General features: G+C 45.0%; 1 protein-coding gene across 1 annotated transcript in view; it reads right to left on the bottom strand.

Annotated features, from left to right (window-relative positions):
• The window catches only part of COL14A1 (collagen type XIV alpha 1 chain), a 167,123-nt gene that overhangs the window by 1,587 nt on the left and 139,126 nt on the right, over positions 1–26,410 (bottom strand). Inside the window, exons 40-46 of the mRNA XM_065399762.1 lie at positions 19,027–19,080; positions 16,326–16,397; positions 14,444–14,479; positions 13,918–13,984; positions 12,332–12,520; positions 1,131–1,208; positions 95–250 (exon numbers count right to left, since the gene is read on the bottom strand). Coding sequence (XP_065255834.1) covers positions 95–250; positions 1,131–1,208; positions 12,332–12,520; positions 13,918–13,984; positions 14,444–14,479; positions 16,326–16,397; positions 19,027–19,080 — 652 coding nt within the window. The remainder of the gene's footprint in view (positions 1–94; positions 251–1,130; positions 1,209–12,331; positions 12,521–13,917; positions 13,985–14,443; positions 14,480–16,325; positions 16,398–19,026; positions 19,081–26,410) is intronic.

Raw genomic sequence — 26,410 nt, forward strand, 5'->3', positions numbered from 1 at the left:
AAAAGCACTACACTTCCTTCTCATCCCACCCCATCTACAAAGCTGACTCCTGAAGGCTGGATAAAGACTATTTACACTGAAGAAATGTACTCACCTCCCACATCATACCCAGCACAAGAAGAAGGATCACAGTAGCCAGGTTGGCCAGAAGGACCCTGTGGACCAGGAACACCTGTATGACCAGGTGGGCCTCGTTGGCCTGGGGATCCTGGTGGCCCTGGGCTGCCAGTTCGACTTTCACCAGAAGGTCCTGCATAAAGTACATGCATGAAACAAATAACTAGCATTCTCAGTAAAAGCACTGCCTTTAGAACATCCTGGCAGCACTGGAAGCACCTGCTAGGATACCATGACTCTGAGAGTGCTATAAATACCCAGAGAGACAGCTTCACTAAAGAGAAAGGGACTCCTGGGAACTCCCCCAGCAAACTGGGAAGAATTTTGGGTGATTTCCCTACTGCTGATGAGTCTCACATACTGTCTGGATACTGCTAAGTCCTCCCTACCAGAGAGAGGTTTTTTTTTTAATCCTGAAAGTTTATTATAATACTTCTGATGAGCAAATGTTTTGCAGATAAGGCTCAGCAGATTGCACCAACTGTCAGGTAACTCTTTGGGGAGGATAGTCCAGGCTCCCTTACCTCCTCCATTTCGTATTACACACATGGAATACTCTGCCTTTCTAGCAATATACTCAGTGCGGGAAATCCTGGCCCTACTGAAGTCAAATCTATTTTTTCCATTGACTTCAATTGGGCCAGGATTTCACCCTGTATATTTTTCCGTGAACTAAGTATTTACCTTTCCAGCAGTCATAAATGTTTCAGTAAGAAACCAAATGCAGCCACTCCTTATTCCACAAAAACACATGTCCTGTGGACAAGCGGTTTATTGCAGGCAAAGGGAGAGAGAATATGTATGTGACTGACAGAGTGTCATCATGTTGTGATGTCATGACACAAGCATTGTGACACTGAGGTGCCCAATGTAGATTTGGGACACTAAGGGTCCTGCCGCCTAAGCCTGCAAGGTGCTCGACAGACCCCTGAAAATCTCAACTGGCCTGCAAATACTAGGATGGGTTACAGCTGTGTGTTAACCCTAAGAGCTCCGGAGAGTGATAACTTTACCTGCAGGCCCTGGTGGGCCTCTGGGCCCTTGTGTTCCAACACCCGGGTTGCCTCTTTCTCCTTTCTCGCCTGGTAAACCTATTGAAATATTAACAATCAGAACATCTTGAACATAGGTCTTTATAAACCAGCTGCTTGTCTCAGTCATCTTTCCACAGACTGGTGTTTAGTATTGAAAGGGGTGGGATCCCATCTCTCCCTCCTGCTACAGACAGTCTACCAAAGGGGTCACAACTCTCCTAGGGCCTGCTGCCAGTGTGGCGCCAGCAGGGTAGAGAGAGAGGAAGCGCAGGCCACACTGCCCAGGAGGATCAGCAGAGAAGGTGCAGCAGGGGGCCAGCAAAGGTGGCTTTAGGCATCTCTACTTCCAGCCTGCCCCAATGCAGCCTCTGGAATAAATTAAGAGGAAGCCCCAGCTGGCCACAGCTGTCTCTGTAGTGTGCCGCAGCCCAGAACAGCCAGGCCACTATGTGCTTCACCAACTCCCTGCCCCTAAAGCAGGACCTGTGCTGGTCCTATACCACCCTTGCACTGTCAGGAGTCCTCAGGGGGCCACTGCAGCCCCTTTAAGAACAATGGAAAGAACCTACAATGAGGTACAGAATCTGGTCCCAAGAACAGGTAATAAGGCCCAGTCTGAGGTCACCAGTTCCATGCAGCTCTGATGTCCCTCCTGCCATAGCAGGTGAGTTAGGTACCTCCACCCCCACCCCTTCCAACATGGCTGAACTTCTCCTGAAGATGTCAACTCAGTATCTGACCTATGTCATAAGAGACCACATAGCCAGTGGGGTAGACAAAGCCCTACATTAATATACTTTTTATCTCCTGAACTACTCCTATAGCATCCTTTCATACACTTGTTATAAAGCAGCTATCCCAACATAAGAAAATAACCTAAGAACGGCCATATTAGGTCCAAATAATGGTCCAACTAGCTCAATATCCTGTCTTCCAACAGTGGCCAAGAGGCAGGGCAGGGGTGGGGGCTTGGAGGAAGGGGTGGAGTTGGGACAGGCCCAGGGCAGGGGGTTGCGGGTCAAGCACCGCCCTGGGTAGAGAGGAAGACAGCGCCTATGCCAACACCTAATGCTCCCCATGCCTTGTGTAGGAAGCCTAGGTGCCTAACTCAATGCTGAGGATTCCACTGGGCAGCAAAGAATGGGAATTACACAAGCCGGCATGCTGAGCTGGAGTTGCTAAGCTAGCCAATAGGAAACGCCAAGGAGAGGAGCATAGCCTAAGTCTGGGCCCAAGGGAGGCACCTCCCTCTGCTTAAAGATTCACAGCCATGAACGGCTGTGACCCTAACAAACCCTCAGTGGCAAGTGGCAAAGGGATCACTGCTCTGTAACAGTAGCCCCTGACAGGCCTGACATACTCATTTGTAGTGGACAGAATCCACTACATCTCTGTCATGGTATTTATCTATAAAAAGGGTCATGTAAGATACCAAAACCAAAATCAAAGCCAGGATCGTGCTGGTCATTCATATCATTGTGAATGTATGTACTCATGATGTTTTAAAATGTTATGGCTATGTACTGACAGAATGCCCTGACTGTTTCTATCAAAGTATTATTCCCAATGAAAAACTGGTTTCCTGCCAGACCAGCTGAAATGGTCTGTCTGTTGAAATATAAATTAAGTATTGGCTCATTCACAATCACCCCTCTGAGCTAAATGCAGAAGGAGGGCGGTGAGACGTAACAGGAGGAGAATAGCAGGGGGAAAAGAGCTTTCTCTGGGCTGTGGGGTGTGCTGCCTTCAAAGGTATATTGGACTATACCTGGGGACAGGGACGGCACCCTGTTATCCTGCACTTGAAGATGTAATTGGGCAGTACAATTACATTAATGATAATGGGATTCCCAACCTGTCCTGGTTGGAAACACTGCAAGAAAGCTTTAGGAGAGAGATAGGGTGACCACCTTTATTGGATGGAAATAGGGGAAAACACATGAAAAATAAGGGACATTTTAAGGAAACATCATTTCCCTTCACATATCATGTATTTTGCTCTCAAGTGTATGTTTTTACTCCCCTCTAGTATACAATGCAATGATCATAAAACTGCCATTTAATGTTTAAAATGGTCAAAGAACATCCCTTAAAATAACAGGTGGTCACCCTACTGAGAAACTACTTCAGACAAGAATTTTAGACTGTTTAAATAAAATTAAGTGTAAGCATGTTATACTTCTTGTTTTATATGTAATTATTTTTGTTTCTAGTATCCTTCCTCGGTAGCTCTTAAATCTTAATCTTTGATAACAAACATATGGTTGTTTCACTATAAATATATCTTTGTGGTGTGGCGTTATAAAAGACCTAATCATGAGTTGTACCAGTTAAGCTATGTTTATACTATTCCATTGGGAACAGGGACTCTGGTAAAATAGTGTGTCCAGTGACAGGGGCTGGATTCTACAGGGGGATGCTTTCAGAGGGGCTCAGGATTTGGGGTGCAAGGCAAAGGAGGGGCTGGCAGAGCTCTGAGGACTTTGTTCGGGTGGCTAGCGGACTGGTGGTGTCAGGGACCTGACAACTAGTTATTCACAAACGAGTCTCTCTCTCAGGCAGGTTGGTAACAGGGCGTCTTTCAATCCTGAGAACGCTGAGATAGCGTCACACGCTTCTCATGGAGTTAGGCACCAAAATCCTTTCTACAAAATAAAATAAAATAAATAAATGAGGATGCAGCAGCCCCCCTTACAACTGTTAGCCCAGTGGTTAGAGCACTCACGAGTTCAAAACCCCCTTCTACCAGATGTAGGGCAGAGATTTGAACCCCAGACACTAGGCTATAGGGGTACCCTGAGAATGGTCTCTCTCAATCTCTCCTGTTGAAACTGTTCCACTTTTCACTACCCGTACCATCATTTCATGCAAGGCCTTATGCTAGATAGGTGGGGCACTGCCTAGTATGAGGATCTCCCTGGAGCTTAGGCACTCGGGCATCAGGACCAAGGTAGCTGTGCATGTGCCCAGCAGCAGAAATTTGGCCACCTTAGGGATTTTACCAGAAGAAATGTAGGCACCTAGGGAATGTAGGCACCAGCTGAGCAGGGATTAGGTTTGAAATTTTGTGCCTAAATCCTTTTGTGGATTTAACTCTTTATGTCTCACCCATGAATTTATGGCAGTCAAAATCTTTTAAAAACTCACTACCGTTAAAAATAAAATGCTTCTTTTTAGCTGTGTGCAATGATTAAATTCAGTGCCTGTGGCCACCTCACCACTTGATGGCTGTAATGCAGTGCCGCTTCTTCTACGTCAGGGGGTAACATTAGACTAAGGCCTATATCAGAACGTGTTAAACGTGTTACCAATGTTCCTTTTATCATTTGAGAAATATTACCAGAGTACACCCCAATCCCTGCAGCCCTGACCTGGAGATTGGAATTCAAGCCTCTCTAACAGCTAGACTTGATTACTGTAATACTTCATTTCCTGAATTGCCTGCCAAAGTGTATTGGCAGACTATCATAGCAACTCAACAGCCAGGATTCTGACCGCTTAGCATGCAACTCCTACTCCGGAGTCCTCACACTGGCTTCCAGGATGATGTCATGTTCATCTTTAAAGTCTTGCTCTTCTCATGACCAGTGGCTGAGTTCTGTTTTGCTTATTTGATATTTTCCCTCAGCTTACTAAGCTCCTTAGAACAGATGTTAGCATTTATCCCATTGTTTAAAGTCACAAATGGCCAGGGTAAAATTTTCAAAAATGCCTAAGTCCCATTCTTAAAAGTAACTTAGGTCCTAGAATTCCCAATCCTATTAAAAAGCAATGGGACTTGAGCTTCTACGTTACTCCGGCACTTTTGAAAATGTTACCCCAGTGTTCTTTCTTCTGCACTTCTTAGCAAAGCAATGTTTTGCCTGCTGGTCTCAGGGCTCCTGAAGTTCTATCCCTTCTATACGTCTGAGCGGAAGACTTCTCTTTGAAATCTAGCATTTGGTTACCATGTAACCTTCAATTTCATTGTGAAATGCTACGAGACACCTTGTGTGAATGGTTTTATTGTACTGTATATGTGGGAAGTAGTCCCAGATTGAACAGATATGCTACAACCCACACGTTAATTCCTGCGGGAGCCTGCCACAGAAGCATGCTAAACAATACTTATGTGATCGGGGCTGAATTCCTCCTGCTTTTAAAAATGAATTCCTCGTGCCAAATTTTAGCTCTGGATTCCAAATGCAAAATATTTTCTAGGTATTACTGAGACAGTTGATGTGCCATGGTAGCTGCAAAAAAGGGGACTGAACCCTCCATTGCACTGTTAGCTTTGCTGTGGGTATTACAGCAAGGCAAATACATTTAAACTGCCACAGTAGTACATGAGAGAGACAAGGTGGAAGAGGCAGTATCTTTTATTGGACCAACTTTTGTTGGTAAGAGAGACACGCTTTCAAGATTACACAGAGCTCTTCAGGTCCGGGAAAGATACTCAGAGGGTCACAGCTAAATACAAGGTGGAACAGACTGTTTAGCAGAAGTAGTTAATATATTTTCACAGAGATCATTCAAGATGAAGTGGCCCATTAACTCTGCAGTCATAATTTTCACATTCAACAACAAACACTTTGTCCAAACATGGGAACAGCCAGGGGTACTTGGATGCTTCCCTAGTATGCCGACCTCATCATGGGCCACATTGAGGAAGAATTTCTGGACAAACACACCATGAAACCAATGATACACACCTGAGATACATCAATGATATTTTCATTCTCTGGACTGATGACCTAAAATCCCTCAAGTATCAGAGGGGTAGCTGTGTTAGTCTGACTAAGTGGGTATTCACCCACAAAAGCTCATGCGCCAATACATCTGTTAGTCTTAAAGGTGCCACGGGACTCTCTCTTGCTTTTTAAAATCCCTCAGATTTCCATCTCAACTTCAAGAACCACCACCCAGCCATCAAACTCTATCTAGAACGCTCCTGCACCAGCATCAACTTCCTGGACACCACGATTGACTTCAACAATAGAACCCTCCAGACAACTATACACAAGAAACCCACAGATCACCACGTTTACCTTCACAGATCAGTAACAATCCCAAACACACCAAGAAATCTGTTATCTACAGCCAGGCGCTCAGATACCACAGAATATGCTCCAAGGAAAAAGTCCAGGATACATACCTTAAAACAGGGGTTCTCAACCTTTTTCTTACTGATCCCAGGGCCAGAGGGGGGGGCAAATGGGGCAATTTGCCCCGGGCCCCACAGGGGCCCCCACGAGAATGTCGGAGGCTCCCCCCCCCCCGCCTCCGCCTTCCCCCGGCGCCTCAGCGTGCCGCGTCCAGGAGCGGCCCTGGACAGCGCTGCAGCGGCGTGGCCTGAGCTCCTCCCGCTCGGAGCCGCGTGGTAAGGGGGTGGGGCTCCGAGCGGTGGGAGCTCAGGTCCCGTGGAGCCACGCTGCTGCAGCGCTGTCCAGAGGCACTCCTGGATGTAGCGCGCTGAGGCTCTGGGAGAGGGGGGAGGCAGGAGTAAGCAGCATGGTAAGCCCCTCTGAGCCGGACACCCCCCTGACCCCACCCCCCCACAGCCCTGACCCCCAGCTCCGAGCCCAGCCCCTCTGAGCCGGGCACCCCCGACCCCATCCCCCGCAGCCCTGACCCCCAGCTCCGAGCCCAGCCCCTCTGAGCCGGACACCCCCCGACCCCATCCCCCCACAGCCCTGACCCCCAGCTCTGAGCCCAGCCCCTCTGAGCCGGGCACCCCCCGACCCAGAGCCCAGCTCCCCACCCAGCCCTGGGCAACAGCAGCGCCACCCCCAGGCAGCGACAGCCCATTGGCACCAACCATCACCATCACCCAGCGACAGCCCATTATGTAATTGCAAATGTATACATACCATTAAAGCATTTAATGTTTTTAAATAATGTATTTCGTGTATTTTCAAATAATTAAAAATTAATTTTTGAATGTATTTCACTGGTTATTTTTTACATTTCCAAATACATGTTACTATTTTTTTTTATGGAAGGGGCCCCCGAAATTGCTTTTCCCCAGGCCCCCTGAATCCTCTGGGCGGCCCTGACTGAGCCCTTCTCCCCTGCCCCCAACATGCTATAAAAACTCCATGGCCCACTTGTGTCACAACACCTGTTTTACAGCATATAAAAGCCAGGGCCGGCATTAAGGGGTAGCAAGCTGGGCAACTACCCAGAGCCCCACGCCACAATGGGCACCGCAAAGCTAAGTTGCTCAGGCTTCAGCTTTCGCCCTGGTGGTGGAGCTTGGGGACCCGGGCTGCAGACCTGCACAGCGGGACTTTGGCTTTCTGTCCTGGGCCCTAGCGAGTCTAACGCCAGCCATGCTTAGTAGACCCCCTGAAACCTGCCCGCAACCCCCTAGAGGGCCCCAGATCCCTGGTTGGGAACCACTGCCTTAACACACTTAAAATTACCTTTATCAAACTAGGACTCTCCACTAGAGAAGTAGATTGCATCATGGAATGGGCCACCCAAATACCTCAAGAAAACCTGCTTCAATACTGAAAAAAACAACAACCCTCCAACCTCACACCCCTAGTTGTCACCTACCACCCCAAACTGGAACCCATACAGGGTATCATCAAACAATTACAACCCATACTTGATGGGGACCACATCCTGAAAGAAATATTTCCTGAACCCCTACTTCTGGCCTTCAAACAACCTCCCAGCCTCTCCAAGCTTATCATTAGAAGCAAGCTCCCCACAGACCTGGACTCAGCAACTCAAAGTCTCGCTGGACTCTATGATAATACCAGATATGAAACCTGCAGACATACCTCTACTGCTACGATGATCAATACCCCCCTCCCCAAGATCCCTGGGCCCTTTCAAGATCCATGGGCCCTACACATGCCTATCACAATGTGTGATGTATCACATCCAGTGCACTAAATGCCCCAATAACAACTATGTGAGTGAAACCAGACAATCACTACAGTCTCAAGTGAACAAACAGAAAAATTATAAAAGACAAAAACACCCTATCTCCTGTGGATCACCATATCTGACCTTTCAATCCTCATCCTCAAAGGAAACCTTCACAACACCTTCAAAAGACAAGCCTGGGAGCTTAAATTCATAACTTTGCTAGACATTAAACACCATGTGTCAATAAAAGACACTGGATTTATGGCTTACTACAACAGTCTGTAACCCACTAACTCCCCTTTTTTGTCCTATGACTGCAGAGGTGTTAATGGGCCACGTCAGCTTGGATGGTCTGTTAGAAAATGTGTTAACCACTTATGCTAAGGTCATGTCTACACTTGCCACGTAAAGCACAAAAAGTCCCTTTTTTGTGCAAAAACCACGGGAGTGTCTACACTTGCCAATGACTTTTTGCGGTGAAACTCAGAGAGAGGCGTTCACTTCTTCCCAGTGATACTTTTGCGGTGATGTGCAAGTGAAGACATGATCTTCCTGTTTACACAGCTTTTAGCCTCCGGAGGATATCCCACAGTGCCTAGGTGACCACTCTGGCCTGCAGCTCTGCTGCTCTGATGCCCGGTAAACAGACATCCGCCCCTCCCCGTGTAAAGCCCCGGGAACTTTGAAACTCCCCTTCCTGTTTTCTTGGCAAGTGCTCACTTATCATCTGGCCAGGTGACAATGGCTGCTCCATGGAGCAAACGATCTCCTGCTTGGAGCCAGGGCCGGCTTTAGGCCGATTCAGCCGATTCGGCTGAATTGGGCCCCGCGCCAAGAGGGCACCGCGCTGCAGCTCTCCACCCCGCCCTCAGCTCACTTCCCCCTCCTCGCCTCCCCTGAACGCTCCGCCCCCTCCCCTGCTTCCCGCGAATCAGAGATTCGTGGGAAGTCTGAAAAGAAGCAGGGGCGGGCAGGCAGCACCAGGTAAGCTGGGGTGGTGGGGGCGCGAGAAGGGCTCCGGGGAGGCGCGGCCCGTTCCCGCCGAGCACGCAGGCCCCAGCGGCTCTGGCCCGGCTTGGCTCCAGCCCGGCCCCCGCGGCGCGGCGTGGCTCAGGTCCGGCCCGGCCCCCGCGGCGCGGCTCTGGTCCGGCGCGGCTCCGGCCCGGCCCGGTCCCCGCAGCGCGGCCCGGCCCGGTCCCCACGGCGCGGCTCTGGCTCGGCCCCCGCGGCGCGGACCGGCTCCGGCGCGGACCGGCTCCGGCTCGGCCCCCGCGGCTCGGGTCGGGTCTGGCCCGGCCCGGCCCCTGCGGCGCTGCTCGGGCCCGGCCTGGCGCAGCCCCCGCGGCATGGCTCCGGGTCGGACCCAAGCCCGGCAACCCCGGCCGGACACATGCAGCAGGCAAAGTCTGCACGAGTGCATTACTTTGTTCATGAAAACTGTAAAAGACTGGCCCGCAGTAAACATCTGGAATCTATGTGGATATTTAGCGTAAGCCCCATTTTAAGCTTACACTAAGCCAGCAATAAAATGGTGCTTCAGAAAGCAACTGCCACAAGAGCTTTCAAACCACAACTCTTCCCACACTCAATTATTATTCCTTCACATACACACATACACCAGGTGAATTCTATCAATAAGCAATGGTAAATTTGAAACGTGTCTATTCAAACTGAGAAACCATGTACCCGGTGGGCTAAACCCTGAGGTCCTCGCTCGGATTTTATTTAGTCTTTACTTAGGCAAACTCTCACTGAAGTCATATGCATGGCAAGCACCCAAAACAGCACAGCAGAACATAGGAAAATTAATCTACTTCAGGTTGCTTGTGATCTAAATTCCTTCCTGAGTAAAAGCTAAGGCTAAGATAGCCTCCTCCAATCATAAAACTCAAAAGAGGGAGCCAAAGAGGGGGAAATGCCATCTTGTGGAGATTTCTCCAGAATTGTCTGTTGGGGGTGAAATTCTTAGATCCATATTCATAGAAAAGGGCAATTAGATCATCTGGTATGACATCTTGTATATCACAGGCCATTACATTTCACCCAGTTGCCCCTGTATTGAGCCCAATAACTTGTGTTTGGCAAAAGCATATTTTCAAGAAAAGCAACCAGACCTAATCTAAAAATATCAAGAGATGGCAAATCCACTACTTCCACTGGTCGTTTGTTCCAATGGTTAATCACCTTCACTGTTAGAAATTTGTGACTAATTTCTAGTTTGAATTTTTCTGGCTTCAGCTTCCAGCCACTGGTTCTTGTTTATCTTAGATTAAAGAGCCCTTTACTATCCAGTATTTTCTCCCCATGACGGTACTTCTTCTTTTGTGTGTCGGGAAAGACGATTAGTGATGTTCCAATAACTATGTCCAGATTAGTGAGCCAGCAGGTAGCTTTGGGAGATGCTTGATGTAAGTCTGAGATGCCCCCTGCAAATGACCAAAGCGGGCACTGATTTAAAATGTGGTCTACAGTTTGTGACTGGTGTTCACAGTCACACTGTGCGTTGTCTATCATCTCCCAAAGGTGTAAGAGATGACAGCATCTGCCATGCAATGTTCTAAAATGGTTCAATGTGAACCATTGATTCCAGGGCAGGTTGAAGCCTGGAAGTAAAAGCCTATGAGGAGCTCCAGCTGACTAACAGTGGTTGACAGCATGCTTAATGGAGACTTGTTTTATTTCCAAATCCAAATTAACAAAAGCTCCCTCCCAACGTGTATCTTCTGTTGCAGCAGCTGTTGCATCCGCAGCAATAATGAATGTGAGGGCCTCATTCTTCGGCAATATTTTGTTATCACACACTATTCTAAGTTCTCCGTCATTTCTGTACTAGCTGTATTGCCCGTGCTGTTTCTTGCACATTAATTTTTACAATCAATAACATTATTTGTCCCTCATTATGTTAATAAAAATGTGCTTAATCCCTGTGCGATTTCTGTGTACTCTAAGAAACTGTTTAAACTGTGCAAAGATTTACACTATGGAGGCAGTTCTCCTGCAGCCCACATTGGTTTTCTCTCACTCATCCAGTTTCAGTCAGTCCCCTGTTTGTTTCATCTTCCCATCTCCCTCCATTCTTGTCCCCTCCTCGCTCTTTCCTGATACCCTGGAACAATGTCTGTCATTGTTCAGCTTGAGTGCAAAAATCCATCACTGACAAGCTTGCACTTTAAATCTCATCTCCTCTTACACTACGGTCATTCGAATTATGGCCTTGAGGGCGTAGAGACTTGTGGGGGAGGAGGGGTGGCAAGTTCAAAGGTCACTCAAAAGTGTTCTCCTCAGAACAATATAATATTAGTTTTCTGGCTACCAAACAGGACATTTGACCTATTAAGCTCCAAGATGTGAACAGCCATTGGACCAAATTTTTTAAAATGCCATTTATTGGTTATTGCAATTATAAGAACAATGAGTCTTGACTCTTCAGCAGTGCCTTCCCTGTGAGGATATCAAAGCACTTCATAGACACTGACTGATTTAGTTTCACAGTGCCATTGTGAGGCTATTGTTATTATTTATAAAGTACATCAAAGCATGCCAGATGTCTCACAGATTGGAAAAAAGTCAGGCCCCACAGAGTTTGCTATTTAATTGGACAAAACAGACCGAGGAGAGGGCAAAGGGACATCATATAAATATAGGTAAAAGGATGAAGGGGAAGTTTGGCAAGTGGCTGGTTAATTGCATAATTTCATTTAATTTTTTGGTTTTTTGCCCCACCCTCTTCATTATCCTCTCCTTTTTACCATCTGACCCTGATCCTGCCCTCCCTTCTCAAACAGTACACTCTTTCCCCATCTGATCAACGTGTGTCATTATGGTATGATAATTTAAGAACCTTTAGTCCAATTCATTTCAAATTTAGTAAGAAAATTCTACCTTTTCCCCAGAACTAACCTACCAGTTTTGAAGCTGATATTCTTTGACTATAGTGCCTTCATTTGCAGGGTGGAGGGCAAAAAAAACAGATTTCAAAAGGAAACACATTTGGAGCTGTAAACTTCTGCAACCCCAGAATTCTGCAAAAGGCAAACCTCTTGCACCATGTGCATCTTCATATGACCGTCAATCCTTAGCAGGGGTTGCATCAATCCCAAATGTGATTCTACCCTATCACACTCTGTAAAGGTTGCATTAACTTGGTGATTGGCAGTCTCCATAGCTTTCAGTATTACCCAAACACTGCGGCTTAGGACCAGCTCTTAACTAGAGAGAAAACTATGTTTGCATGATAAAATTAAGTCAGGTAAGTAAAGTAATCATACTATTGCACCATGGTGATATATATTACCATACATTTTAAGTATTCAGCCTACCTCTTTCTCCTGGTCTTCCTGGCTGCCCAGGATTGCCTGGAAATCCAGGTCTTCCTGGTGCTCCTTGTTCTCCCTGTGACCCAGGAGATCCTGGTCGACCTGGCTCACCAGGAGGTCCTGGAATAGTTCGTTCTGAGACAGACTGACTTGGAATCTGGTTCAGAATTGAATTATATCTGGCCATATGACCTGTGGGGGGAAAGATTCCACCAAATTCAGGACAAAGTGGATAATCTGGCCCAGGGATGTTTGAAGGGGGTAGGTTGGTGAAAGGTGCTGGAAGGCTCTCGTCCTAAGGGGGAGAAGTTAAGAATGTGGTCTGTGATGTATGCTAGTTGTGGTGATGATAAAGTGTGTACTTGTCGGTGGAGAAGTATAGTGTGTATACTCTTAGGTAGCCCAGAATATACACTGTTAGAGGGCAGGCACTGTTCAGTGGCCTTAGGTGCGTGCTGTTAGAGGGTAGGTACTGTTCTGTGTCCAAGCGTATATGCTGTTAGAGGGTAGGTACTGTTCTGTGGCCAAGTATATATGCTGTTAGAGGGTAGGTACTGTTTGGTGGCCTAGGGTATACATTATTAGGGAGTAGATACTGTTCAGTGGTCTAGGGAATACACTGTTAGAGGGTAGGCACTGTTCGGTGACCGAGGGAATACACTGTTAGAGGGTAGGTACTGTCCAGTGGCCTGGGGCAGAGGTGGGCAAACTACGGCCCACGGGCCACATCTGGCTCGCGGGACCGTCCTGCCCGGCCTTTGAGCTTCCGGACGGGAAGGCTAGCCCCCAGTCCCTCCCCCGCAGCCTCAGCTCGCTGTGCCGCCAGCACTCTGGGCGGCGGGGCTGCGAGCTCCTGCCGAGCAGCGCGGCGGCGTGGCTGGCTCCAGTCAGGTGGCATGGCTGCCAGACATGCTTATCTGAGTGGCATGGTAAGGGGGGGTTGGATAAGGGGCAGGAGTCCCGGGGGGCAGTCAGGGGCCAGGGAGCGGTTGGATGGGGCAGAGGTTGGGGGGGGCGGTCGGGACAGGGGGCGGTTGGATGGGGTGGAGGTTCTGGGGGGGGTCAGGGGACAGGGGGGTTGGATAGGCGTGGGAGTCCCGGGGGGCCTGTCAGGTGTGGACAGGGGTTGGGGCAGTCAGGGGACAGGGAGCAGGGAGGGTTGGATAGGGGGTTGGGTCCCAGGGGGGGCGGTTAGGGGTAGGGGGTCCCGTGAGGGGGCAGTCAGAGGACAGGGAGCAGGGAGGGTTGGATGGGTCGGGAGTTCTGAGGGGGGCAGTCAGGAGGCGGGAAGTGGGAGGGGGCAGATAGTGGGCGGGGGCCAGGCTCTTTGGGGAGGCACAGCCTTCCCTACCCGGTCCTCCATACAGTTTGGGAACCCCGATGTGGCCCTCAGGCCAAAAAGTTTGCCCACCCCTGGCCTAGGGAATACACCGTTAGAGGGGAGGTATTGTTCAGTGGCCTAGGGAATATACCGTTAGAGGGGAGGTAGTGTTCAGTGGCTTTTCGTTTTCGTACCAGCTACAGATCTATTCTGTAGCTATAGAAACCGGCACCTAAAATTCGAACATAAGAGATATTGATCGGCTTACCTTGGATGAGCTGTTCACACACCTGACGAGCAACCGCACGAACCATTGCCTGGGACTGAATGTCACCCTGGATAACAACACCACCATAGCAACACATTGCTCCAACAGCACTTTTATCTTGAATGTGCTCAGAGAGCATGTGGGAGGTATGTCTTTATGGTCCCTATATTACAGATGGGGAAAATGAGGCAGAGAACCTCTGGGACTTGCCCAAGGATGTTGATAACAGAGTTGGAAATGAGAAACTCCTGTTTTCAGACAACAAACAAAAGGCTGGGGATGGTAACCACAAAAGATTATGGGATATGCTCACTGATACATACATATTATGTTACTTTCTTTTTAAATTTTATTAAAATTTAGAGGGACGGAGATCAGTGAAGAAGAAAAGTTTGTCGGATTAGATCTAAACTCACCCCTAGCTATGAGTGGAGTGACTGTAAATTACTGCGGTGGGGGGTTTATGGGACAGAAGGTCAGATTGAAATGTACTTGTGGCTGTTGAATGTGGCTACAGAGTACTTACCCGTTCACCCCTTTCCCCCTTTGCACCAGGAGCACCCTGTTAAAAGATTAAACAAAATTAATTCTCACCTTTCTCTCTAGTTCTACGTACTGTATGTTTGAATCGCCAAATATGAGAGTATCACAGTGAAAGGAAGGAAAGTAAACAACTCAGTTTTAGATCCCTATATAACCCTGGCGAGGGGACGGAGATGTTCTCTTATATATGCTCTTTCCTTTTCAATCCCCAGCAGGTATTTCTCCTCTCTGTGACTGAGTAGCAGAGGGTGGTTACCTTTCCCAGCTTTTTTCTCTCCACTGCTCCTCATTTCTGACCCTTTAGTCTGGGAAGACTTATCCTGCCTAATGGCTGTGGGTGCTGTCTCTTTCTCAGAGTAGTGTAGCCAGGATGATGTTCTGGAAACACAGAGGGGCTTCTGTTCCCTTTCTGCTAAGTTCACCTTCCTTTTCACACTGTATTCTGTTGCCTGGGTTGTCTCTAAAATGGCACTGGAGCCAACAGCAGTGCGGACTGAAATCTGCTGCACAGGCAGAAATGTACCTGCTTTTGAACCTGGCCATTCGGTAGGTTTTGGTGGATGCAATCCTGATTTTCAGTCATTTTTGACCTCTCCAGTTTGTCTTTCCAGTAAGACTCCAGGCACTCACAGAGTTTGGCCTCATATGACCCTCAGGCATATCTGCACTTACAAAAATGTAGGCCAATTTCTGGAGCATGTGCCTACATTATTGTCAATGCTCCAGTTCCAGATAAGTTTTATAGCTCACCAAATCTCTTAATTGGGTGTTTAATTATAATACTGGTAGAGTATGATGAAGAGAGTGTTAGTCTATTATCTTTGCTTATATTTTATCATCAGTCATTATATTCCCATTTAGCCAAATATTTCAAATGTTTCTGTTAGTATAAATCACCAAAGCCAACTGGATATTTGAAAAAAATCTAAAATTATTTAGTATTCTACAAATCAAGCCAGACGTGCAGCTGGACAATATCAGATTCAAATACTTTCTAGAACATAAGATTATAACATCCATTATAATATCTAAACATATTTTTAAGCAGGCTACATAAGGAAACAAATGTTAAAATGTTAAATTCATAATTTATGAATTCAAAATATTTATCTGAATAGTTACACCTTAAAGGTCAACTGAAAAACTCCCAAACTGTTACTAGTGTGGAATTTATACCCTCATTTTATAGATATTTTTACTTAAAATATTTTCTTTCATGTGTTAAAAAAGTCATTGACATTTAAATGGTAGAAAAATTGAGCATTAGATCCTGAACAGAATCAAGGGCCCAAGGGCTCTCACTGACATCAATGGCAAAATTTTCTGTAGTTGAAGCCTGTAATTACATTTTAAAAGTGGGTCTGATTCTGATGTCATTTACACCCATGTAAATCAGGAGTACACTCACTGAAGTCAACAGTGTTACACTGGTGGAAAACCAGTATAAAATAAGATGAGAATCGGGTCATTTTGAAAAAATGCCATCTTTGTGGAAAGTGTTAAGTCTAATAAAGCAGCACATTTTATTTTCCTTAGTGTAATTTGAAATGGAAAGAAAATTAAACGGCTACATTCAGAATATGAATTCCTATCCTGTATCCTTTTAACCTTTAAGGGCAATGTCTTTTCTTGATGCTTTCATGCGTATATTTCTACCCAACATTTTAAGCAAAACAAAACTAAACAAAAACTAAATTATACCAACAATGGGATGTTTCATTTAGTCATTAATTGCAATCAGCATGAGGGCTTCATGAGCAAATGGACCATAATTCTGTGTAGCTCTTTGTAATGGATAACGGTGAAGGTTAGAAACTGAATAGCACAACATTGCTAATATATAAGGATTATGTTAGCTTACTTACAGGGGGTCCAACACCACCTTGTGGCCCAGTGTTTCCCATAACCCCTGGAACACCAGGAGCACCAGGTATTCCCTACATGGAAAAAGAGAGAGTAAATAGTTAATTGTGACATCCAACATCAATGAGTCCTTATTGACAAAAATACTTAAACACCATTTTTGTACTATATGGTCAGCATCCTAGCTGCAGCAGTTCCACAATGGTGCATTGGTGATTTGAAAAGTGAGAAGACTACGCATTATGCATAGTACACTACGGTAGATTATTGCTGCTAAATTTAGTCCTTTATCAAGTCCTATGGATCCACTTTCATGTCCATAATGGTAGAAGCCAGAGATGAAATGTTTATTTTCATTGTGTTTTCTTTTTTAAATGACCATTACAATATAAATGAATTCTGAATTCATAATCCTTATTAAAAATCAGTGAAAAGGTCGATTTACAAATTCAAAGAAATTGTGATTTAAGACTGCCAGCAGATTGCCTCACACTTCAATTCCTCAACGAATTGAAACACGGACTATATTTAAAACTATACCCTGTTTGGAGAACCCATGCACTAGGCACAGGAAGGTGAATTAAGAATGAGACTGTAGCTGTTCTAGATGAGCTTTTCACAGTGATGAATATTCATTAATGTAATGCATTAGTTAATGTCAGCACAGTGCTGCAAATAGGTAAAGAAATAGGTGCTAAATAGTATTTATTTATTTAGAATTATGCAAATAGCATAAAGGGTAATATCACTATTATTCAGCTAGTAACACATTTTTTTTTTCAATATGTAGTTATTAGGGTGACCAGATGTCCTGACTTTATAGGGACAGTCCCGATTTTGGGGCCTTTTTCTTATATAGGCTCCTATTATCCCTCACCCCCGTCCCGATTTTTCACATTTGCTCTCTGGTCACCCTAGTAGTTACATAATTTCACAAAGGAGTAAAGGGCCCAATCCTACAATCCTTAATCGGCCAAACCTCTCCTGGACTTCAATGAGACTGAGGGTCCAGGGCTGTGGGGCAAATCTTAACCCAGCACTTGGCCTGAATAACCAGGGAACAGCTGAACAAAAGAAAGAATCCACCCATCCCCAGATTGCTGAGCAGTTAAGGAACAACCATGTGGACGTTACTGCAGCTTGATGTTCTGGAATCATTGAAGGGTTTACACAGCAATGGATCCTTTGGCCTTGCCTCTCTCCAGGCCCACCCAGGCCCCATCTCACCCCTCCATATACAGTGTAACCACATCTGTTCTGCTGCCATGGCACTTCCTGTGGCTGTAGTTTCAAGGGCAAGATTTGAACCCAAATGAATCCTCAGATCTTATTTCCCAAATGGGTTAGGTTCATAGCCTCTATCCTCGTGGATTTGCATCTGGTGTGCTGGCCAGTCTGTGAGAATGCTGTTGGTCTGTGTTAGTCAGCTGATCGCTGCACTGACCTGGAGATGGACTAGTATTTTATAGCATGCTCACACCTTGTGAATCTTTATTTTGAATAATAGTTAAGCATTTAAACGAATGGCAAGTGGGTGCTTTGTAAGTCACAACATAATGGTAGCATCAATTCACAATTTCCTTGCTTTTGTTAAACTTAAAACCTTTACAGTTATTTCAACTGTTTTTCCCCCCACTCCCGTAGGACCCCAAAGTAGTAATGATGTTAGTGCGGTAGCCAAGGAATGGGGGCGGGGGAGAACTCAGGAGATTGCAGGTGGACTTTTACTTTCTAAATATTTTACTTTCTTGTCACTAACATGTAAATAATAGATTGTCTTGTGTCCTGATTCTGGATAGTTCTAATAAAGTAATAAAGTTAAAGCACTTGTACATTTTTCAGTGTCACATGCCTTCAAAAAAGGAATTCAAACCACAGATTGTGAATGTCTAAGGTGCATGCAAGATTCCTTCTACAAAGATATCTTCTATCCTCGTCAGTGTTAACAGCAACGACTTTAGGGTCAGATTTTACCACGCTTGCTCATAATGTGTAGTACCTTACCCACTGATTTCATCTGCCCTACTACACAACATGAGTAAGATTGGCAGAATCTGGCAATTAGAGAATATTTAAAACCATCACAGACAAATTGGCCCACAGTTCTCTATAACCCCACTACAAAGCTTGCTAGTAAATGTATCACTCCTTAAAAATGTATCTTCCAGAGGCAGATTTATAACACAAGGAACTAAATTCTGCCCTCAGATGAATGTGTACTGCTCCTACTGAAGACAGCTGAGGTCAGACTCTGGCCTCTAGATGATCTCTTAATTATTTTGTGAAATGTTTGAATACATTCTACAGGGCTTCAGCTGCATGACCTGGGGCAATGAACTCTGGTGGCTCTCGTCAGAGAACAAGACCAGACTGGAACTTCTGGCAAGACTAGAGTCTCTGCCTCATCTCAATGTCAAGGGCTATTAGTCCACTTTACACAACGCAGCTACTTTACTTACCACAAGATGGCAGCCTATTTATTGAGTGACTCAATCCCCCTTTGCCATGGGGGAGTCATTGTCTCTCAAGGTAACGATCCAAAGAACTGGCATAGCACGGTCAGCTCTCTGCCAAGTCCATGATTAATCAGAATTCTAAACTCCAGTGCAATCGGCTATTTAGCCCCAGCTGGCACAGACAGCAACCTACATCCTGAAAGACCTCAACTCATACAGTAATAAATCCCACATAGACAGTACTTACCACTGGCCCAGGAGGACCTTGGGGCCCTGTGGGTCCATCTTTGCCAGGCAGACCCTAGGGAAAAGGAATATGGAAATTAATCAACACGCTTCTTAGAAGAGTTATACTCTCCAAGTCCAGATAATTTCTTCTAGAAGGCAACATACTTTTAATTTTGTTATTAAAAGATTTTGTTTATTAGAAGAAGAGAAAGAAAGAAAGAAAGAAAGAAAGAAAGAAAGAAAGAAAGAAAGAAAGAAAGAAAGAAAGAAAGAAAGAAAGAAAGATTCACTCCATTCAAAGGACCAGCAGAAGCCTACATACCATTCAAGTCCCACCTAGAACCTCAGAACAATGTTTAAGTGGTATGAAGTGCTATGTAAGCCTTGTGCTGATGCTCTGCAAAAGGGCAAATTTCACCTATAATGTTTCTGTAAATAGGTGGATGAGAAAGGTTGCTCTTTTGTGAATTTTAAGCGCTCTGAAAACTCTTACTAGAATTACCTAAGATGGATCCCAATCCTACCAACTCTTCTTCACACAGCTCATTGTTACTCATGTGACTATGCCCACTGACTTCATGATGAATGCATTATCGGAAAGGAAAGTTTCATTGCCCAGAAATAGTGCACAGCTTTACTGGACACCACAGAGGCCCTGATTCAGGAAGCTGCTTAATGAGACTTCATTGGGCATATTCATGAATGAAGTTACACACTTAAGAACCTTCCTGAATCAGAGCCAAAGACTAAAGACTACCCCCATACTAGAGAGCAAACTACTCATGACAGAAAGTGTACAAATGTATAAGAGTAAAGGATACTTATGCATATTAATCAGGAAGCATATTTTTCATTCAGACACTCTAAATCATAACCCCATCAACTGTTCTGATCATTAGTCCTGAACCAATATTTGGAAAAGTTTGCTGGTTCTAAAAGCATTTATACTTGTCCACCAAAAGGCTTACAACCCTGACAAGTTACAATATATTGTGCCCAACCTTAAAAAATAAATCACATAATGCTGGTTTTCTTCTTTCCCTCCTCTGTCCCCCCTTAAATTCTAATGATTTTAGCAATGGATAGGTGACAAACTACTAGAAGCAGAGCTGTCACTTGGGTAGGGTGAATCAGGGCAACCGCCCCGGGCCCTGCGCTTTGGGGGGCCCCAGGCTGACCTGATATTTAGCCCTTTGTCCCATATCCCGACCAATGTATGATTGGGATGCCATTTGTCCCAATATTCAGGTGAGGAGGCGGGCAGGAAGACGAGCAGGCACGCAGAGTGAGGAGGCAAATGGGAGGCGAGCGGCAGGCGGCGAGGAGACTGGCGGGTGCACGGATGGCGTGGATAAGAGTGGCGAGCAGGCAGGCTGGGTGAGTAGGCGAGCGTCGGCCGGGCGGGTGCGCCTGGCGAACGGAGAGGAGACTAGCAGGAAGGCTGATTTGTCCCGGGCCCCGTCCCCCCTAGGCAGGGCCGGCTCTACTGTTTTTGCTGCCCCAAGCATCGCGCCGAGTTGCCGCCATGGACGGTGGGGGCAGTCCGTGTGCCGTTAGGGCGGCACGCGTGTTTCCGCGGCGGCAGCAATTCGGTGGCAGCCGGAAGACAGAAGCCACTGAATTGCCGCCGCGGGCAGCTGAATATAGAAGCTGGAGCCGAATTGCCGCTGCTGCGGAAACACACATGCCACCCTAACGGCACACGGACTGCCCCCGCCGTCCACGGCAGCAATTCAGCGCACTGCTTGGGGAGTTTGGAAGCACCTGTTTGGAATGCTGGTGCCTGGAGCTGGCCCTGCCCCTAGGGACGGCCCTGACTAGATGTAATGCTTTAGTATTTGGAAACTATGATTCTAACCTGCTTATATATGGTATAAACTATTGGTTTGCAAATTTATCTTCGGTGTAACTGGAAAATATTCTCTACTCCATTGTAAGGGTGTTAAGGTGACAAAATAAGTATGTCATATCCATATTATATCAACTATCCACAGTGTGGATAAGAGATGCTTTCCTGTTTCACAGTATCTCAGGATAATGCTTAAAGCTTCAAGAGCCGTATACGGCCCCCTCATTATGATAAGAACTAGAGAATAAAAAAGAATGGTGATGTTACCATAAAATAAATGCCAGTCTGCCTGAATCCACTTTTAGAGTATAAATAAATAAATTTAGTTCATTTCAAATCAATCAGCAAATCAAGAAAAGTTTGCTCAGCCCATGAAACTGCAAATTCTAAATGCTTGACAAACTCTACCCATGAATAACCCGTGAAATGAAATTAAAAATAAAAATTGACAAATACGACTGGTGTTTCTGAGCTTGATGTGGGTAGTAGCCATTTTGCTAAAGAAGTGTTTTGTTTTTGCGAAAGTTTAGAAAAATGTATGTTAGACAGACTTCATTTGTGACACTCGCAGTATGGAAGTCCCTTACAAAATGATGTAAAGCAGAATACCTGTTTGTTTTCATATTGGTTTAACTCTCAGGAAAACTGATGCTTTGATATTTAATCAAACTGTTTAATTTTTTAAAAACAAGTGGGTGAAAACCTGTCCCTGTTGACTTCAATGGGGCCAGGATTTCATCCAGAATATTTTATGGATGTCTTTCCACTGACGTCCAAGGAGCTGGATTGGACTCAGAGTCTCCACACTACTTGTGTAAAAACTGCCATACTTCCCTTCCCACCCTACCGTAAATGGCAGGAACTAACAGTAAGCTTAGAAATGCTGGTTTTTCTTTGAATGTAAAGTTTTTAATTACACTTCATTTATTCCCACTGGGCAATACTTCTTACTCTTGGCTGCTGGAGAATGTCTCCTTGCATATCCTGGGGGTGTATTTCTCTTGGCACTGTTTCTGTATCTCTTGGCCATTTAAAATGGTCTGCAACTGTAATTGTTAGGTGTGAAAATTGCAGTTTATAAATTAAGTCAAACAGGAGTCTGTCTCAAGGAGCAGTATGGTAAGTAAATGTTCTTTGTACTAACGCAGAAGTAAAAGATATACAATAGTGTAGTTTGTTTATGCTACCATGAGGGTTAGTAGTTTTTCAGATTATCTGATAGCTGATATGTGTTTTAGACTAATTCTGAACATATGTAGCATAGGGTGGCGGTTAGTGGGAGGAATTGGTAGAAAAAAATGGAAATGTGTTTCTGTTGGCTGCTTATGCCACTAATTTTGGTTGAGTAAAGACTGTGTGGGCTCACAGAATGGTACTCAGAATAGTAAAACATTGGGATACTGTGCATTGTTTCATTTATTGAGCTCTCTTTTGATGGCTTAACCCAAATAGTGTCATCTTTTGGAAGTAAGGTACTATACCTCAGATGTGGTCATATTCAGTAAACCTAGTAGTCAAGGGTTCCTGAATTTGCTCCAGATACTCCTGTGTCCAAGAACTAGATATTTCAGATTTATCTGCATATAAGAGCTGAATCCACACTAAATGCTTGGATTTCAAAACGACCCCCAAATATAGAGAAGTTTAGATTTGAATGCCAACCAAAAATTATTCATCATTATTTTGTAGGACTGGTTTAGTTCAGGGCATATTATGCTACTGAACTTTAAATACATGCATGAGGAATCAATATCAGCGGTGTATTTTGGGGTAAAATGCTACATTAGGGATTAAATTCACCCATGTGCAGAGGGCAGACTGAGACTTAAACCTGATTTAAGACTGTGGGTAAAATTCTGGCCCCAATGAAGTCCTTGTGAGTTTTCCCACTGACTTCAAAGGAGCCAAGATTTCACATCTTGAACATACGTGGTACTTAGACATTTTTTGGCCCTCTAGAGAAGGGTGATTTTCACTCTAAAGGCCAACTATGGAGTCCTGCATGTAGGCAAAACTCTCACTGAAGTTAGTGAACCCCAACATGCAGTATTTACTCATGCAAAACTACTGAGTGTGTCCAAGCAAAGGCTGCAGGATAGGATACAATGGCAGGCCAGGCTTGTCTGAATAAGCACAACAGAATCAAGCCCAATTCCTGTATACCTGAGGCTTCAAATATTTGTCTTTGCCAGACCAAAAGCTCAAAAAGTAGTGTTGTTCCCTCCCAAATTTCACCACTATCAAGGATTTTTGAAGTTATTTTGCATTAGTTTTTACCCTTGTGCTAATTCAAAGTAACTGTGGCAGGCATACAACTATCCAGTTAATTCACTAAAATACTACAGACTACCTCAGGAATGTCAATCTGCAGGTGTGAGGTGGTTCACAAAAGGGCTGTGTTGTTCTGACTAAATAAAGCTAATTTGGGAAAATACTAGTGAAGTGATTTCTGGAATTTTTCGGTGCTCAGCATACACGTCCTTTTACTGTAATGGCAGTGTTTGGAAAGCTGACAGCACGAGGCAAACTAGACTAGTTCTGCTTCACAGCACTTGAACACAGTAATGCCCATGTAATATCCCACCCCGCCTTTGTAGTACAACAGGTGAAAAGGAATATATTTGTGTCATCCCCTCTAAGAGCTGATATGCAACAAATTTCTCTTTTATTTTTCACAGTTTAAAACACAGAAGGCCCTATATGGTGTACTCTGCTAACCACTTAAATGTTTTCCTCCATTGTTTATATTATGCTGCTAAAAATCTTGTTTTGAAAATAAAATTCCCTTCCTTACCAATCTGGTCTTTTTCTATTCCACATCTGGGGCTGAGCAGGTAGAAGTGTGTCACCATGGCCAGGAGAAAGCTCTGAAGGACCAGAAGAGTTAAATGCACCTTCCAGCTGGGCTAATGCTGGCAAGCAGGGTAAAGCAGCAGATGGTCAAAGCCCTCCCACCTGTTCCTGGGCTACTAGTACAGCCATGGAGCAGCTCAAGGGAAGGTAGTCACCTGACATCACATCTCATCTTCTCTGCTTCCTGATGCTCAGCAGAGACAGGATGGTGAAGCACATGCAATAAAGCAGTTTCCTCTGCCCAAGGCAACCTGCCTATCTGCTAAATCATTCCTGTCTGCAACCCCAACACCAGCACGTTGTTCTTGTCCCTCTGCCCAGGAGAAGTCTGGTGTGTAGGGGGAGTCCCTAGGGAAGATGGGGGGAGGGGACTATGGGAAAGCCACCAGGGAACAATGAGAGGTGACCAAGTCACAGACATTTGGGGGTAGGGAATAATTCAAATGAGCTGGGGAATCTGAGGACAGAGTGATGGAGGCAGTCTCTCCCCCAATATGTGCACACAGGAGAGATGTACCTACTGCACCATCCCTTAGAATGGTACTTTATGGTCCTTTCTCCCCAACTGGCTAGCTCTGCCCCCACAAGGGTGGCTTGCATCTCTCAGGAGAGAATGAGGACAGTATGTATGACTGGACCTTGTGTGGAGGCCATGGGGAACATGGGAAAAGAAAGCACCTTTTCTCCTCTGCCTGTGCACCTGCACAAGGGCTAGTCACAATCTTAACTTCATATCCCTAGCAGAAAAGGAAGAACTGAAAGGACAGGGGAGTTTAAGTGGAGAATATTTGGGCCAGATGTGGCTTGGAGGAGTGAGGGGGTGTCATAACTATAAAGGGAAGGGTAACAGCTCTCCTGTGTACAGTACTATAAAATCCCTCCTGGCCAGAGACCCCAAAATCCTTTTACCTGTAAAGGGTTAAGAAGCTCGGGTAACCTGGCTGACACCTGACCCAAAGGACCAATAAGGGGACAAGATACTTTCAAATCTTGGGGGGGGGGAAGGCTTTTGTTTGTGCTCTTTGTTTGGGTTGTTGTTCGCTCTTGGGACTGAGAGGGGCCAGACATCAATCCAGGTTCTCTACATCTTTCTAAACAAGTCTCTCCTATTTCAAACTCGTAAGTAAACAGCCAGGCAAGGCGTGTTAGTTTTCCTTTGTTTTCTCAACTTGTAAATGTACCTTTTACTAGAGTGTTTATCTTTGTTTGCTGTACTTTGAACCTAAGACTAGAGGGGGGTCCTCTGAGCTCTTTAAGTTTGATTACCCTGTAAAGTTATTTCCCATCCTGATTTTACAGAGATGATTTTTACCTTTTTCTTTAATTAAAAGCCTTCTTTTTAAGAACCTGATTGATTTTTCCTTGTTTTTAGATCCAAGGGGGTTGGATCTGTATTCACCAGGAGTTGGTGAAAGGAAGGAGGGGGGATGGTTAATTTCTCCTTGTTTTAAGATCCCAGGGGGGTTGGAACTGTATTCACCAGGAGTTGGTGGAAGGAAGGAGGGGGGGATGGTTAATTTCTCCTTGTTTTAAGATCCAAGGGGTTTGGATCTGTATTCACCAGGAGTTGGTGGAAGGAAGGAGGGGGGGATGGTTAATTTTTCCTTGTTTTAAGATCCAAGGGGTTTGGATCTGTATTCACCAGGGAATTGGTGAATGTCTCTCAAGGCTACCCAGGGAAGGGAATCAGCTTTGGGATGGTGGCAGCGGACCAGATCTAAGCTGGTAGTTAAGCTTAGGAGTTTTCATGCAGGCCCCCACATTTGTACCCTAAAGTTCAAAGTGGGGAAGCAGCCTTGACAGGGGGGCTAACCAGCACCTTGATCTCAATTCAAGCACACAGTCCTGCACAATTCAACCTGGCCCCTTTGTGCAGGACATAGCTGTGTCCAGGAGAGTTAGTATAAAAGCACACATTGCCCGTTTTAGTACAGTCACTCTAGTATGGGCCATTGTGTGGGGAGAGAAGGGCAGGGAAAGGTTCCGTGAATATTTTCGCAATGACCACGTCACCGAGAATAAAACAGGCAGAAACCATGTCTCCTTTCCCAACATCTTTATTTCTTCATTTATAACAGGAAGACTAAGGTGAGCCAGGGGGTGGTTCTTAGTATAAATCTGAAATTTAGATTTAGTCCAGGTACCAGATTTGTATAAAAAAATCTATCATGGATGCTTTGAGTTTGTTATTAACAGAAAACAGAACTTTAACTCTGTTTCAACCTTTAAAATTAATTTTAATCTCATCTCAAAGCCTGGGCAGTCCATTATGAATTTGGTTTCTGTTTGTATTTTATACACCTGATTAGGGGATATACTTTAATTTCTTCTTTTAAAAAGAAACTACTGAAAGCTATGAAAAGGAAAGAAATAATATATATATATTTTTAAAAAATCTTAAATAAATAAACCAGGATAAAAAAAATTAACAACCCAGGAGCAGAGGGGAGTTTTAAACTTAGTATTGAATAAAAAATTAAAATAAATGTCAAATGGGAAGCAAAATCAGAGACCCTTATAAACAGATTTTAATAATGATTAGAAGCTTTATTAGAAAGTAAGACGAAGCAGAAAGGAAGAAAGGAAATAAAAGTGAACTGGAAGGGGGAAAAAATCTATTTGGAGTTAAAGGATGGTTAAAAATTAACATCATATTGGCTATGATTCAGCAAAATGCATAGTCACATACTTTTTCAAGTGC

Source organism: Emys orbicularis, chromosome 2, assembly GCF_028017835.1.
Source record: "Emys orbicularis isolate rEmyOrb1 chromosome 2, rEmyOrb1.hap1, whole genome shotgun sequence".
Classification (NCBI taxonomy): domain Eukaryota; kingdom Metazoa; phylum Chordata; order Testudines; family Emydidae; genus Emys; species Emys orbicularis.